The following is a 14,732-nucleotide window of genomic DNA, read 5'->3' as shown; positions in this document are numbered from 1 at the left end:
TGGGTAACAAAACCTACTTGACAACTTTGTCCAGCTATACTAACCTTCAATTTGAACAAAGAGCTTAAGTCTACAATTTGCAGGGATGCAAAACAGCTGTATCATGCATATGTTAAAGATAGCATTACTCTTACATTTTATTTTCTAGCACCTTATTCTATTGGTTTCACCTCCTCTCCTATGATTTATGGAACCAATCATTCACTTTGGGAAAATATTTAATTAAAAAAATCCCTGAAAAATGAAAGTGGAAGATACAGTGTCATGGTTTCATGAATTTTTGTTATCAGTAGTCAACATCATAACATCATGTTTTTCCCCTGCCCTATTAGTCACAGAACCAGGCTGAACCAGCCCATAAATCGTGGACATACAATATTTATTTCATATGTAGAATTTTATCCTGCCTAAATAAACTGAGCTGTATGAAAGGTATTTCCCAGAATGATCTATTGTTTTTGTTCTCTCTTTCTTTAATTCTTTTCTGTCCCAGAACATATGCCACCAATAACTTCTTGGATGATCTGAAAATCTTGTACCGCACTGCTGGGCAAAAAGGAAAGGGCATTGTCTTTATATTCACAGACAACGAAATCAGAGATGAATCTTTTCTTGAGTATCTGAATAATGTTTTGGCTTCAGGTGAAGTCTCAAATCTTTTTGCACGAGATGAAATAGGTGAAATCACACAAGATCTGATACCAGCAATGAGGAAAGAGTATCCAAAGCGTACTCCCACTGGTGAAAATCTTTATAATTACTTTCTTACTCGAGTTCGCAATAACTTGCACGTGGTACTTTGTTTTTCTCCTGTTGGGGAAAAGTTCAGAACTCGTGCACTCAAATTTCCAGCTCTGATTTCAGGCTGTACCATGGACTGGTTCCAGCGCTGGCCTAAAGATGCTCTTGTAGCAGTTGCACAACATTTTTTAGTTTCCTACCCTATAGAGTGCACAGATGAAGTAAAACAAAGTGTTATTAACACCATGGGAATATTTCAAGATATTGTAGCTGAAAAATGTGTTGAGTACTTTGAACGATACAGACGCCGAACGTTTGTGACTCCAAAATCTTACCTGTCCTTCATTGGAGGCTACAAAGCTATTTATAAAGAGAAGTTTGCCAGTGTTGGAAGTTTGTCTGAACGTATGAGAACAGGTACTGTAAATTTTGGCTGTGTATTTTTTTATATATATTTATTTTTTAAGTTGAGAAGAATCAGAATGTTGAAGAGTTAATTCTTACATGTCTAGAGAGTTAGCTTATGGACTTGAACTGTGAGCTCACTTTCATTTGGAAGCAGGCTGTCTTATTTTCAGCTGTGTTGTGTATGATTACAAAACATACGGAGTTTTTGTTTTGAGGAACTTTGTGAATATTGCGTATTGCAGATGAGTGTTTAAAATAGCACCAGTTAGCAGCTAAAATACCTAAAGCTCCTGCTCCTATATGCCTGTATGCCACAGCACTACTGACTTCCTAGTTTTCACATTTAAACATACTAAAATTAAATCTGAGGGAAAATATGTAATAATCAGATTCAGTCAGATTATTTTAAATAAACATTATATAGCATGCATAAAATTACTAAAATAGTGCACTGCATACACAGTTAACAAATGGTTTCTGAAATTGAATGGTGTTTAGAACTGGACATGAACTGAAATCATTTCTTCTCCTCCTGCCACCAACTTCAGAATAGTGCTATTTACACACATCTGCTTGGATAGATGGTGACTGGATGACTGGAATGAACATTTGTGCTTTTTTTTTTTTTTTTTTTTTTTAAGGTTAGAGAGACATGATTTGTATGCATGCATTTACTAATAAGGATTTTTATACATATAGATACAAGTAATTTTTTCATTCTTTGATAAAATTTTTGAAATATTACACAAGAATCTAGCCTTCCTGCTCATCTGGATTTTTATATGTTTAATGTAGAAGCTCAGCCTAATCTCAACTTCTCTTGCATTATTTGGGGTGTCAGGTTCCTCTTCTCTGTTCTGTGGATCTTAGGAACAGTTTAGTACTTCATATAGTCTTGTGAATTTTGCACTGCTTGCATTTTTTAGCATCCCTCTCACGTACAAAAATATAAGTAAGTGATCAATGACAGATTCTGAGAACTTATTATCCATAAAATAATAATAATAAAATACATGAAATATTAAACAAATATTAACCCTGCTTTATCTAGGTGGGGATCACTCACTGGCACTTCTAAATGTGAATATGAGTGACTTATTTTCACTATCCAGACCACTTCACTGAGGTTTTTCTCTCATGTACTCATATTGCTGCATGGAATTTATTTTACACAGGTCTTGCAAAACTGATGGAAGCTGAGGTTTCAGTAAATCAGCTTTCCAAAGAGCTGATGATAAAGGAGAAAGATTTGGCTGTAGCTTCAAAAAAAGCTGATGAAGTTTTATTGGAAGTAACAATGAAAGCCCAAGCTGCCGAAAAGGTGAAAATGCAGGTGCAAAAGGTAAAAGACAAAGCTCAGGTCATTGTGGATGACATTGCCATTGACAAAGCAGCAGCAGAAGAGAAGCTTGAAGCTGCAAGACCTGCTTTGGAAGAAGCAGAGGCAGCCCTGCAGGTCAGAATCAAAGATACTCTGAACATACATGTATTTTGCAATTGCTGTTTGTGGAATATTGTGGTTGAAAACATAAAATAATATGAAAGGTCTAGCAGTGACCTGGTAGAAAAAAAAACTGAAAAGCGAGGTAGTGGAGTGGTAAGATAAGAAGTACCTCTGCCATCAGGTAATAAAATGAGTCACTTAGAGGTACAGGCAGTCTGGCCTTTCTGTAGTGCTACTTCTGGGTCACCTGCTAAACTGAAGTAGTGGCATTAAATATGCAGTCCCCTGCAAAACGTCTTTCTCTACCATCAAGTGATGACTTAAATAAATTGATTATTTTCTTCTCTTTACAGACGATAAAGCCCTCTGACATTGCAACTGTTCGCAAACTGGGTAAACCTCCTCACTTAATAATGCGAATAATGGATTGTGTGCTACTTTTATTCCAAAGGAAGATAGACTCAGTAACAATTGATCAGGAACGCCCATGTGTGAAGCCATCATGGACTGAGGCTCTGAAACTAATGAATAACTCTGGATTTCTTGGCATGTTGCTTAGTTTTCAGAAGGTAAGGAGTTGTTAATGGCATTATTACTCCCATAGCTATCTTAGAGATCAGGTAAAATCGTTCTCACATTTGTGTGTTATATCATCCACAGGAACAGAAGGACATAGTCTGAAACACATTAGGTTTTGTGCATCTATTGTTATTGGCTGATAACTGTTTTTCTCTCCATTTTCATGGTTCTTTATTTCAGCAAACTTTCTCCTGGACCACACAGTTATGATGGCAATTATACAATTATTCCAAGTTCTGAATCAAATCTTGAGAAGCTTGATTGTATCTTTATTCAAGCAGCTCTTGCTTCTCAGTAGGAATTTGCTAAAAAAGGGTCCACTGTTGATTTTTTGGTTGTTTTCCCGTCTCTAGTGAGATGATCTCCATCTACCAGACTGTTTGCGTATGAAGTGCTCCAGAACACCATCTCCCAAATTGTTTGATGGGGAGGAAATATAAAAGAGAACGAAAAACCTGCAAAAATACAGAGCTACTGCAAACTTTTGGGACTATATTATTAGAAAAGTATTAAAGTGCAGAATGATCAACCAAATGAAAAAAAACAGATTTTTACTTCTTTCAGGGGCAAAAGCCTGGCCATTTACACCAAGATTCTCCAGACTGTGGTGCAAGGGGAATTTCTTGCCAGGGAAGAGAAGATGTACCTAGACCTGTAACTAGACCAGAAGACCTGGGATGGATTATAGAATGGCAAAATCAGGGCTCAACTCTCAATCCAGAAAACCAAGCAGATTTTGGCAAAACCTGTGTTTTCTGCAATGTTGCAGAAAACTCTGTTCATTTGTGCATGGATTCTTAAATCAGCTTCAGCTGTGCATTTTGCTGATGTCTTTTTAAGCTACTGGGGTTCTTCCGTTGTGCAGATGTGGCTTGAAACTGCTACTCTTGCTATCCCTAGGAGCTGCTTCTCCCTGTGAGCCATATTGACATGGCAGCATGTTGAATACTTACGCAATCTCTGCAGACAGTCTCCTCCTGGGGCTGTCAATCTGGCCACTTTTCCCAGTACTGCCTTCTCTAAACAGATAGAGGAAGTGAGTTCAAAGATAATGGGGATCAATTATACACTCCTTACTCAAGCAGATGAGGTTTCCAGTTTTAGCACTTATCGGTGCTACATGTTCTTGCTGGTAGTTTGGAATACATTTAACTTGATTCAGAGCAATCTGAACAGCCTCTGTGAGGCTATGTTCCTGCTGGAACTCATACTGATGAGTGTGACAAGGAATTCCAGATTCTGTCTATCCCTGATGAAGTACTTTCTATGTCATCCCATTGCCTTATTTCTTCTTTCCAGTATAGACCATACGTGAGAAGTAAGGCTGTCATGTCTGGAGTTCTGAGTATACTACACTGTTTTTTTTTTTTTTTTTTTTTTTTTTTGTGAGATTTTTTGATATTTTCTTATTTTTGTTGTGCAAGGAAGATCAGTGGAAGAAAAAAACTCCTAGGGCTTAAAATTTGTTCTCGAAAAGAAAAGAATGACATGTGAATAGGATCTCAGGCCACTGTTGTTTGGTCTTTGCTGCACCCTTGCTGGCTTGCTAATTTATAATTTCAAGTAGGAGAATAAAAAAAAATGAAAATGTTTATCTGTCACTACTCTTCATATTAGCAAATATCATAATTAAAACATCATAATACATGATATTAAGAATAATGTCATTAATGTCTTTGTTATTATTATAGTAGATCAGACAGGTATAAGACTGTCCTTTCTGATATATACCTCCAAAAAAAGGGTATCTTGCTTGATGCTATTAATGGAGGATCATTTTTAGATTCATTGCAAGAAACATGTTAATACATTGCCAATAAAAGTAAGATTCTTAATGCTTCTGTTGTTAAGCAACTATTATTACCCTGTGTAATCTATTCTACTCTCTACATTGCTTAAGGAGATGAATTCCATTTTCTTCTGACACTTGTGTAATTATAGATTAACCACTGTCATCAAAGATCTGGCTTTTCATACTCTCTACAGAAGGGAGAAAAAAATGTAAGATTAGAATAATGAAGTGAAAAGCTGTAAGAAATCACATTTACAGTTAAGGAAAAGGGATGGTTTCAATGGAGTCAGTGTTGGTTTCTCTACAGAAATGAAAAGTTTCACCTTTTCCCTTTCCCAGGCTACGCACTGAACTCCCTCTGTTTACACTATGATTTGTATGGTATCATGGTGAGCTGGTTCAGGGAACTTGCCTAGAAGAAAACAGAACACTGTTGTGTGCTGGCTTGGATTTCTATCATACTGGCTTCCATACTAGCTCACTGAGAGCATTGATGATGTCATTAAAGATGTGGCAAGAACAGATCTTGAGGCTGAAAGGGAAAGAAGGTGCAGAGAGCTGTAATAGGAGTTAGATCAGCTTAGGTGTCAGGAACTACAAATGTGAGTAATATCTCTAAATATTATGGGCTAAATGAATGTATGAAATGTAAACTTTAGTCAACTTTTTTTTTTCAGTGGAATTAGGAGCTATTTTTACTTGAGTTCACAAAAAAACCCCAACTAATCTGTTCTTTCCCAGAGTAGAAAGTACTGTCTGTGTTCATGAACAATATTTAGTTCATTTCTTTTGTAAGAAGTGGTAGAGTCATGTTTTTAAGAATAAAAGTGTTTTGGTGAAGCAGACTTTATTTTAACACCCATTCTCACGAATAATTTTTCCTTTCTGTTGTGTAGGACTCAATTACAGGAGAAATTGTGGAGCTTTTAGAGCCTTATTTGGACATGGAGGATTATAATCTGGAGATGGCTAAAAAAGTGTGTGGAAATGTAGCAGGTCTATGCTCATGGACACAAGCAATGGCTTACTTCTATGGTATTAATAAAGAAGTCTTTCCTCTTAAGGTATTTAATATTAATTTCATTTTTCTGAGAGGTAACTATGGTTGAAGGCAAAAAATGTAACAGTATTTTGGCTAAAAAAGATAATGATCTACAAGAGATTCTTATTTCTTCATTTCTTCAATTTTGAAGTCCAACACTCGAAAATCAAAGAAGTCCTGCCATTTTTTTCCCCTTACATAGCTACATTTTGCATGGTTGTTACTCGTCTGCATGCAATCAGTTTTCAGTGGGAGCGTTCAGTGCAGATTCTTTATACAGCTTGGCCATTGGCAAGTGAGAGTTGCTGTGTCTGTCCTTGACCTATGAACCTAATCTCCACAGTTTCAAGAAAATTTCCCCTCTGTCTTATTGGCCTGGGAAGGAGCATGCTTGTCATGGTCTTGGGAGAGACCACTCTTGACAAAGAAGTATTCTTTAGTGAGTTTAGCTGGAATTGAATTATCTAAGAAAATTTCTGAGTGTCAAGTCGTACAAGTGATCATATATGTGATGTGTAGTCACCTGGCACAGAATTCTTTAGGAACAGTGAAATTATTGTAAAATTACAGTAGAAAGGAATGAGCTGCCATTATCTGCACTGCTAAAGATAGTTTTATTATCTTGGAAATGTTTAATATATGAGCATATTAAAAAAAAAACTTTGAATATTTATATAGTGATTTGTAGTAGCTGCTTAAATGGACTGTTTTATTGGGGTTTTGTTTGTTTGTTTGTTTGTTTTTTGAAAGAAATACATGCCAATCAATTATGCTTCCATTGTACTTATGCTCAGTCTCCTTTTGTGTAATTCAGTGTACTCACTGCATATTCAAAAGTCTTCACATGTACTTTTAATTTATCCGGATTGATCTAATTCAAATTCATTGAAACATAATATTTTTGATCCAAGTTACGTTGACTGTATTTTTGTGATTTATATTTTTAAAAACAATAGAATGTTCACTAATGAAAATAGAATCTGATATGCACCTATTGAGATCTATAAAAGAAAAAAAAAGAAGGGGACTGGACTAATGCTCAGATGCAACTCTATGAAAGCTGTGGAAGTGCTCTTGCAGTTTTTAATTATACATGATTTAAAGTTACATATAAATTTATCTTTATATATTTATAACTTGCCACACTGGAACTGATACAAAGCTAAGCATGTATTTCTTGGCAAAGTGATACCTATTCTCAGGTGTGGCAATAGTTTCCATTATTTTAAAATTGGAGATAATAGAGGAAGGAAAGGTTTAAAGATGTTATTGTGAGAAGCAGTGGAGTGATGCTAAGAAAATAATTGAAAATAAATGTACAATTAGATTTCATAAAGAACTAGCACAGGGTAAATCATCCAGTGCTAAAAGCAGGTTTACTGAATGAATTAATCAAATCGCTTTATCCTAACTGCAATTCTAGGAGACAGACACTCTTCAACACTTGCATAATCCAGCCAATGTATTTTTTAGTTGCATCTTAAATGGGACTCAGTGCCTCCTTAATCTTAAATGTGACACTTCATGAAAACTGACTAATAATTACTTACATTTTAGTAATTATTGTGTATAAGCATGCAAAAATGAATTCTTCCCTGAAATAATTACCTACTTCTTTAGATATGTGGCCTGCAGCCTAAGCATCACTACTCAGAGTTGACACAGTACAAAAAACATTGCCTGCAAAAGTAGTGCAGTGTGGTTGTTTATCATAAAGCAGCCACCATTACTGCTTTCCTGTAGACCCTCAATATGACTGTGAGCAGTTCCCCTCTAGTTTGTTAACTAGTCAGCAAGCCTGCTGGATTAACCTGATAATTCTGAAACACCATCTTCTGTTTATCCACTATTTGAAGAAAATAGCAGTAGAATGAGGAAGCCCTTTAGTTGTGATTGTGCTAGCATCCAAGTAAAATAAGGAAATAATTTCTCTTGGAAATGTCTCCAGTGATTTTAATTAAGATCTCCTTAAGCTGGTTATGATGATCAAGAAAAGTTTGTGTCTGTAGTTTATAAATTCTGTTTGATATGGGGAATTGTCCCTATCACATGCTGCTTTAAATATGGTACTTCATTGCCTTTTCTGCTTTTGCTTGTCTCTATGTTGAACTAAAACCCATAGGAGGCAATAACTGGAATTTCACACAGGAACAGTGTGAAAATTTGGTGCCAACTATTTAAATAAGAGTGTGCTTGTCAAGTTGATACCCACAGGTATTTGAGTATGAATTCAAGGAAGTCATTTATGTGAAGAGGGTGGAAGGGAGGATTAGATCACCTGTAACAAAACAGGTTAGAGTCAGGACATGTAACTTGGAAAGGAAGAAGTGAAGAATCTTTGATAGCTATTGAGGTTGCATAAAGCGGATAAGAGGCAGGATCTTGATGCCTTTCAAAGGTTGTTTTAATTCCCCCAAATGGTCACTGATAGTAAAGAAATAGAGGACAAGATTTTATTAATGTCATTCTGCATGGATCTGTTTGCATGTATATATATGTATGTGTGTATGTATGTATTTTTATGTGTGTGAGTAGTAAATTTTAGAGGTGAAGAAAAGCCATTTTTTTAATGTCTGCTAAACCCATGTGCTTGTTTCTCTTATAATGTTTTTCTAAATTATCTCTGAGTCCAACCTTCTCATGATATTGAGGCTCTGATCAGGATGATACAAAAGCAGTGGACCATCTGTGTGAGAAATCAGCAGTAAGCTGAGGCAGAAGCATCTAGAGATTGCATTACCATGAAGCAATGTCAGCCAGATACCATGTACCCAGGGAATGACTGCAAAAAGAAAAAAAAAAAAAAAAAAAAAAAAGAAAAAAAAAGACCAATGTGGTCATCCAACGCATCCAAAAAGCACTTCTAGTAATGTTTCCTGTATTTACTGAGCAATAGCTACTCTTCATGGAGATCAAGGGTTGTTCTAGGCATTCCATTCATAAGGAGAGATAGCATTTAATAATATGAAGATTTTTATCAAATAAAGCATTTTTATTTATTTTTATTTAAATGCCTTCCTGGATCAGGAACAGTTATATTCAGTGGTTAGCAAAATTGAATTTGCATTGAATAAGTGAGGAACTTGAGGCTATGGCAATGCTGATAAATTAAACAGTGTAACTGAACTTTAGACACTAGAAAATGAGCATCTACACTGTTAAATTGTTAGAATGGTCCTTAGTGTGTACTTGATCTTAGCCAGGCAGCATTTTCTGAGTGGTCTCTGGGCACTCAGGAGCTGGCCTGGCCAAAGAGCCTTTCTGCAGGTCTGTTTGCATGCAGTGTGATGTTTTAGAGAATGGAAGAGTTTTAAATGAGCTGCTCTACTCTTACAGATTTCAGTGCCAGAGGAAGGTTCTGGACATGTTAAATTTAACAGCATAGCTGTGGATTGCAATTACTTGTTTATTTTTCCTGTGTTTATGTGGAATGCACAAAGGTTAAGAGGAGTAAGATCATCTCACCACCTGCTATGAAGGCCTCTTAAATGGCCTCTTGGAATAAGGCAAAGTAGCTGCTCAACAGTTCAGTCTGTGCCATTTATTGACACTTGGCCTATGGAGACAGATGCAGGATGGAGAATGCAGAAAGAGCAAATGAGGCACTGGTTGGAGCAGACATGAAGGTGTTGTGTGGTTCCTTGTGGCAAGGAAAGGCCAAAGACATAGCTCTTGCACAAGCCTCCAGGTGTTGTCATGGAACCCCTTTATCCAGGAGCTTGCAGTGTGGTTCTCATGTCCTCAATCCTCGTGATTCATTCACATAAAATCCATTTATCAGGCTTTCACACTGCATCCAACTGGAACAAATTTTGAATCGTTGCTTTGCTGCGTGACTCAGAGAGATGAAACGAAGGGTATGAATCTTGTTCACATAGCAATGTCACTAAAATTAGAAAGGCCGCAATGGTTCTTTGTGGTTGGGAGACACATTTTCTTCCCTCTGTTAATTGGCTGGAAATCTTCATAAGAAGCTTCTTGCAACTCTAATAGCCTTCTTGGCAGGAAAACTTTCCTTCTGCTCTCAAGGCAAAACTGTGCAGGAAGCTGCCAGCCAACCTGCTAGTGATGTCTATATGAAAGCAGTGTTTGTACCCATGTAATTTTGAAACATGGAATTGGTGAGAGAGGCAGAGAGTGATGATTTCCAGGGAGAACCGAAACAAGTAGTCTCTGCCTTGGGCAGTCACATATATTGGTCACCCAGCTATACCAACATTCATTCTTGTCTAACCAAGCATGATTCATCACATATGATTAAGCATCCTGCACATCAAACCAATACCAAAATGTACTAATACTTTATTATTACCCTAAACTTAACTGAAAACCTTGGTTAAACTGTCTATAAAATTACTTCTTATAATATGTCTTCTGCTAGAAATCCCTGTAATTCCTAACTAATTTGGAGATTTTCCTTGTTAGAGTGCAATAGATTTTTTCTTTGCACTAATCTGAAGTGTTTCTTAGTGAGATTTGTTTATTTATTTTGATTGTGCCTACATCTTCAAGGCTGGTAGCCTTTTAAGAGCTTTAAAAAAGCAGGAAGTCTGTTTTATTCATATTTTGTACCTTTCTGTGCAGTTTATTGCTGTGTGGAGACATGGCCTTTCATATTTGCAAGGTACCACCGCTTATATTTATTGGGCATTCTTTTTCACTATGGCTCACTGTATATTGCTATGGTAAATGCCAAGGTGAAATATGATTCCTCACAGCCAGGTTTAATTTTCCTGTTCTTTCATCTGTTCTTCCCAGCTTTTCAATGATATTTTTCCCTGTGTCACCTAACCATTTGTGAGCTATGATGAAGCAATGCATCATAACTTTGTTTTACTTTCATTCTTAGCTCTCATGGATTCAGTGATAAGAGATGATCTGCACTGGAGGAGGAGGAGGCTAGGTGGCAGAAAGAGGGATGCTGCAGCATCCTTTTTGAATCTCAGTAAAAGATCCAACAACAAATGGCTTAATAAGACAATTGCTTTAGTAAGACAGAACAAAAAGAGGGGTATATGATAGCTTTAATGACCAAAAGAGAGCGGTCTTTCTCCATGAAGAGGATCTGCTCTGCATGGCAAACCATGGGAAAATTCATCTAGGCTCTGTCCAATGTTTGCATGAACATGGGGTGCTCAGCATCTGAAGGGATTTAAGATTTACTCACTACCTACACTTATGCTTGTTTTATTGGGGCATTTTTTTCTTAAGACATCTGTTGTAAGTCCTTTCTTACTGGGATCTAGAAAGGGCCCTGCTCCGTCTCTTTGCCTTCCCTAGTGTTGAGCAGAGGAACACCGCGTCACCTATTCAAAACTCCTGTAGTGTTTAAGCTTTTCCACAGAGTCCAAGATTCACTGAAAGTAGTATCTGTGATTCTGAAATCTGCTTAGCTGGATCTTACCAAGACTCACTGGTCTGCTAATTCAACGGTGTCTGTCTCTAGAAGATGTTCTTTAATACGCATTTTGAAAAATAAAAGTAGAATAAAAACATTTCAGCATCTTTACACGATGGATATTTTATGAATGGTCATTTTGTTGGCTTATCTCCATTATAAAATATTTGTTTATCTCTAGGATCTGTCAGCAAATGCAGTGGCTACTGTAAATGATGTTTTTGCTGATAGTGCTGTTCTCTGCAAGTGTAACACTGAAGTGTTAAATTTGTGCTTCAATGATTATTGCAAATATGCTTCTCTAATTGCTGGCAGACCTATCTCGAAACACACTGGACTCCATGCTGCACTTTTTTATCATGCCTAATCTCAAAATGGGATTTAGTTCCTCTCTTTTAATTTTTTTTCTTATCTAGTGCAAGAATTTGCTGATTTCAGTATAGTTTGATAGGAATTAAATTTATCTCTTTAGTCAAGATTTAATGACAAGAACCAGCCCAAGTTTATACTGTTTACTAGAAGTCATCCCAGAGATTCCTTTCTCTGCTCTGATGTGACGTCAGATTCAAGTTCCATATTTGTAATAAAACATTTTTACAGATTCTTAGTTTCCATCTTTGTAACTCTTAGAGCAGGAAAAATAAAAATGCATGATACTTAAATATTTAGATGCTTTAAATATTCAGAGCAAATGAAAACAAAGTTTATTTGTGAGTGTTTCATAAGCATTTTGTCAATTTCTAATCTTTCACAAACAAGTATTTGGAAACACATTCTGGATTCACAAAATATATATGTTTTTCTTAGTAGTAATACAGAAATGAAGAGGACAAGTTTTAATGATGTCAGCTTATCGTTCAAATTTTTATAGACACACATGAAATGTCTTTAGAGCTTCAGTATCCAGAGGAGCAAAAAATGTGTTTGTTACATTTTTATTGTAGAAGTAATTGATGAGGAAAGAAAGAAGAAAATTAGTTTCCATTATCATTGTTATTATTTTATAGTCGGTGAGGCACAGCCTTAATTTTCTTTTGCACTGAGAAGATATCACAGGAAATATTCTATGCAGTGCCTCATATATCTAGTATACAGCTATTTCAAGGGTATTGTGCTTATAAGCCATTAATCGTTGTGTGATTAATGGATCATTCTGAAAATATTATTAAAACATTTTAAGATTACATTGAATAACAATAAAAAGGGAAAAAAAGTTTTTATCTTGTGTATGTATTATTTTTAGAAGTTCTTAATACAGTACAGTATATGCCACTAAATGAATGTCATTGACTTGCCAAACAACAAGCATTAATGACTGTTTACTTTGAAACGCTTCTAGGCAAATCTAGCCTTGCAAGAGGGAAGACTTGCAGCTGCCCAAACTGAACTGAATAATGCACAAAATCAACTGGATGAAAAGCAGATGGAACTTGATCAAGTACAAGCCATGTATGATGCTGCTATGAAAGAGAAGCAGGCCTTACTTGATGATGCCGAGGCTTGCAGAAGGAAGATGAACAATGCCACAGCTCTGATAGAAGGCTTGGGTGGAGAAAAGGTGCTGTTACATTATGAGTATAGTTCTAGCTCAAAGTTGATCCTCAGGTTTGATAACAAACATTAACAGTGCTGAAGAAATTCAAGGCAAGGTGATGTCCTGATTTCATATGACACTACACTATATTTTAGTTACATGTGGGCTTTTTTCTTTTTTTGTGAAACCAACGTATCTAACAAAGTAAAACCATTTATTATGTTAGCCAAATTGTTACATATAATGATCATATGGATTGTATTGGGATAGCGTTCGTCATGAAAGCCAAGGAGCCAAATTCCTTTTAACTTTAGTAAGAAGAGAAATTAGGCTTAACCTAAATAATTGCCCTAAAATATTCATAAGAAGGATTACTCTTTTTTTTTTCTCACCAACTATACAAGAATAGAAATTTGAAGCTTGACTAATATTCTGAATTATATTTTAAGTTCAGATTGCTACTGAAACCTTTTACAGAATTATGGGCTAATCTTTATCCTCTGTGCTAAGCTTTAAGTTTTACTCTCCTATGCACATTTTTATAGCTTCAGCTGATAATAGAACCTGAGGGTTTCCAGAAAAAGCGGGATGGTCTTTTTTGTAATTGGCTGATTATTTGCTTTGAGAAGTCCTTGTTTGTAATCACACAGAATCAAAACTGATGAGAGCTTCGACTTTCAACCCCTGAATCCTGTAAGGCCAGATCTCAAGTGCTTGTACAGATGTGCTTCAAAATGTTTAGCCCAAAATATTAGATGCTTTGGCATGTTTTTGATTTCTCAGGACATTATCCAATAGAAGTTGGAGTATCTCCAAAGACAGAGATTCTGCAGGCTCTCTTGGCAACTATTCCAGTCCTCGATCACTCTCACTGTCTTTTTGTATATTTGAATGGAATTACCTGTATTTGAATTCCTGCCCAGTGACAGGATAAGTGGCAGGAATTCCTGCCCACTGCCACTTGTCCTGTCACTGGGTACCATTTTGAAGAGTATGGCACCATCTTTGCAATTGCTCATGACATATTGATACAGAATTCTCCCCAAGAGTCTGCTCTCAAGCTTAAAAAATCTCTCAGACTATTTTCATGTGACAGAGGCCCCATTTGGGCCCTTTGCCTCTCTCTAACATGTCCATATCTGGTCAGCTCAGACCTGAGCACAGTAGTCCAGAAGTGGTCTCACCAGTGATAGCAGGAATAATCACCTCCCTGAATGTGTTTCCAGCAGTCATCTGAAGGTAACCTAGGATGCTCTTGGCCATCTTTGCTGTCAGCATTTGTTACTGTCTCATGTTCCACGTGGTGTCTGTTAGAGCTTCCAGGCCTTTTTTCTTCCCAATTGCACTCTAGCTGTCAGTTCCAGCTGGGACCATACTGTTGCATTGAGGTTTTCCTTCTCAGAGACAGTACCAACACTTTCCTTTGCGGAACTTGAGGAGTTTCCTGTTGGTCCATTTCTCCAGCCTGTTGAGTGCTCTCTAGATGGCAGCCCATTTATCAAGTGTGTCAACTTGCTGAGAGTGCATACTCTTCTATTTTCTAAGGGTCATTCATTTTACCCCTACAGGAGTGATATTTGTATTTGCTTTGTTCTCAGGAGTCTCTCTCAATCATAGTGACCTTCCAAAGACTACTGACCATCCAGAGATTCAGATGCAGAACTCCATGCATTCCAGCTGCTTTCTCACACAGAGGGAAACTACTCTTCACTGTTCCAGCCTGTCCTTCATAACAAGCCTATATATGTGTTGTAGCACTGTGATTGTGGGAACTTTCCTGCTGTGTCACAGTGA

General features: G+C 36.7%; 1 protein-coding gene across 2 annotated transcripts in view; it reads left to right on the top strand.

Annotated features, from left to right (window-relative positions):
- Positions 1-14,732, top strand: part of LOC128091254 (dynein axonemal heavy chain 5-like) — a 142,481-nt gene that overhangs the window by 76,035 nt on the left and 51,714 nt on the right. For both annotated transcript variants that reach the window (XM_052704307.1, XM_052704308.1), the window contains 5 exons: positions 494-1,158; positions 2,325-2,605; positions 2,947-3,162; positions 5,861-6,028; positions 12,744-12,962. In XM_052704307.1, the coding sequence (XP_052560267.1) occupies positions 494-1,158; positions 2,325-2,605; positions 2,947-3,162; positions 5,861-6,028; positions 12,744-12,962 (1,549 nt within the window). The remainder of the gene's footprint in view (positions 1-493; positions 1,159-2,324; positions 2,606-2,946; positions 3,163-5,860; positions 6,029-12,743; positions 12,963-14,732) is intronic.

This window comes from Tympanuchus pallidicinctus, unplaced genomic scaffold (assembly GCF_026119805.1).
Source record: "Tympanuchus pallidicinctus isolate F22 unplaced genomic scaffold, pur_lepc_1.0 scaffold5, whole genome shotgun sequence".
Lineage (NCBI taxonomy): Eukaryota > Metazoa > Chordata > Aves > Galliformes > Phasianidae > Tympanuchus > Tympanuchus pallidicinctus.
Note: the sequence above shows the minus strand (reverse complement) of the source record. Positions and strands in the feature narration are given on the sequence as shown.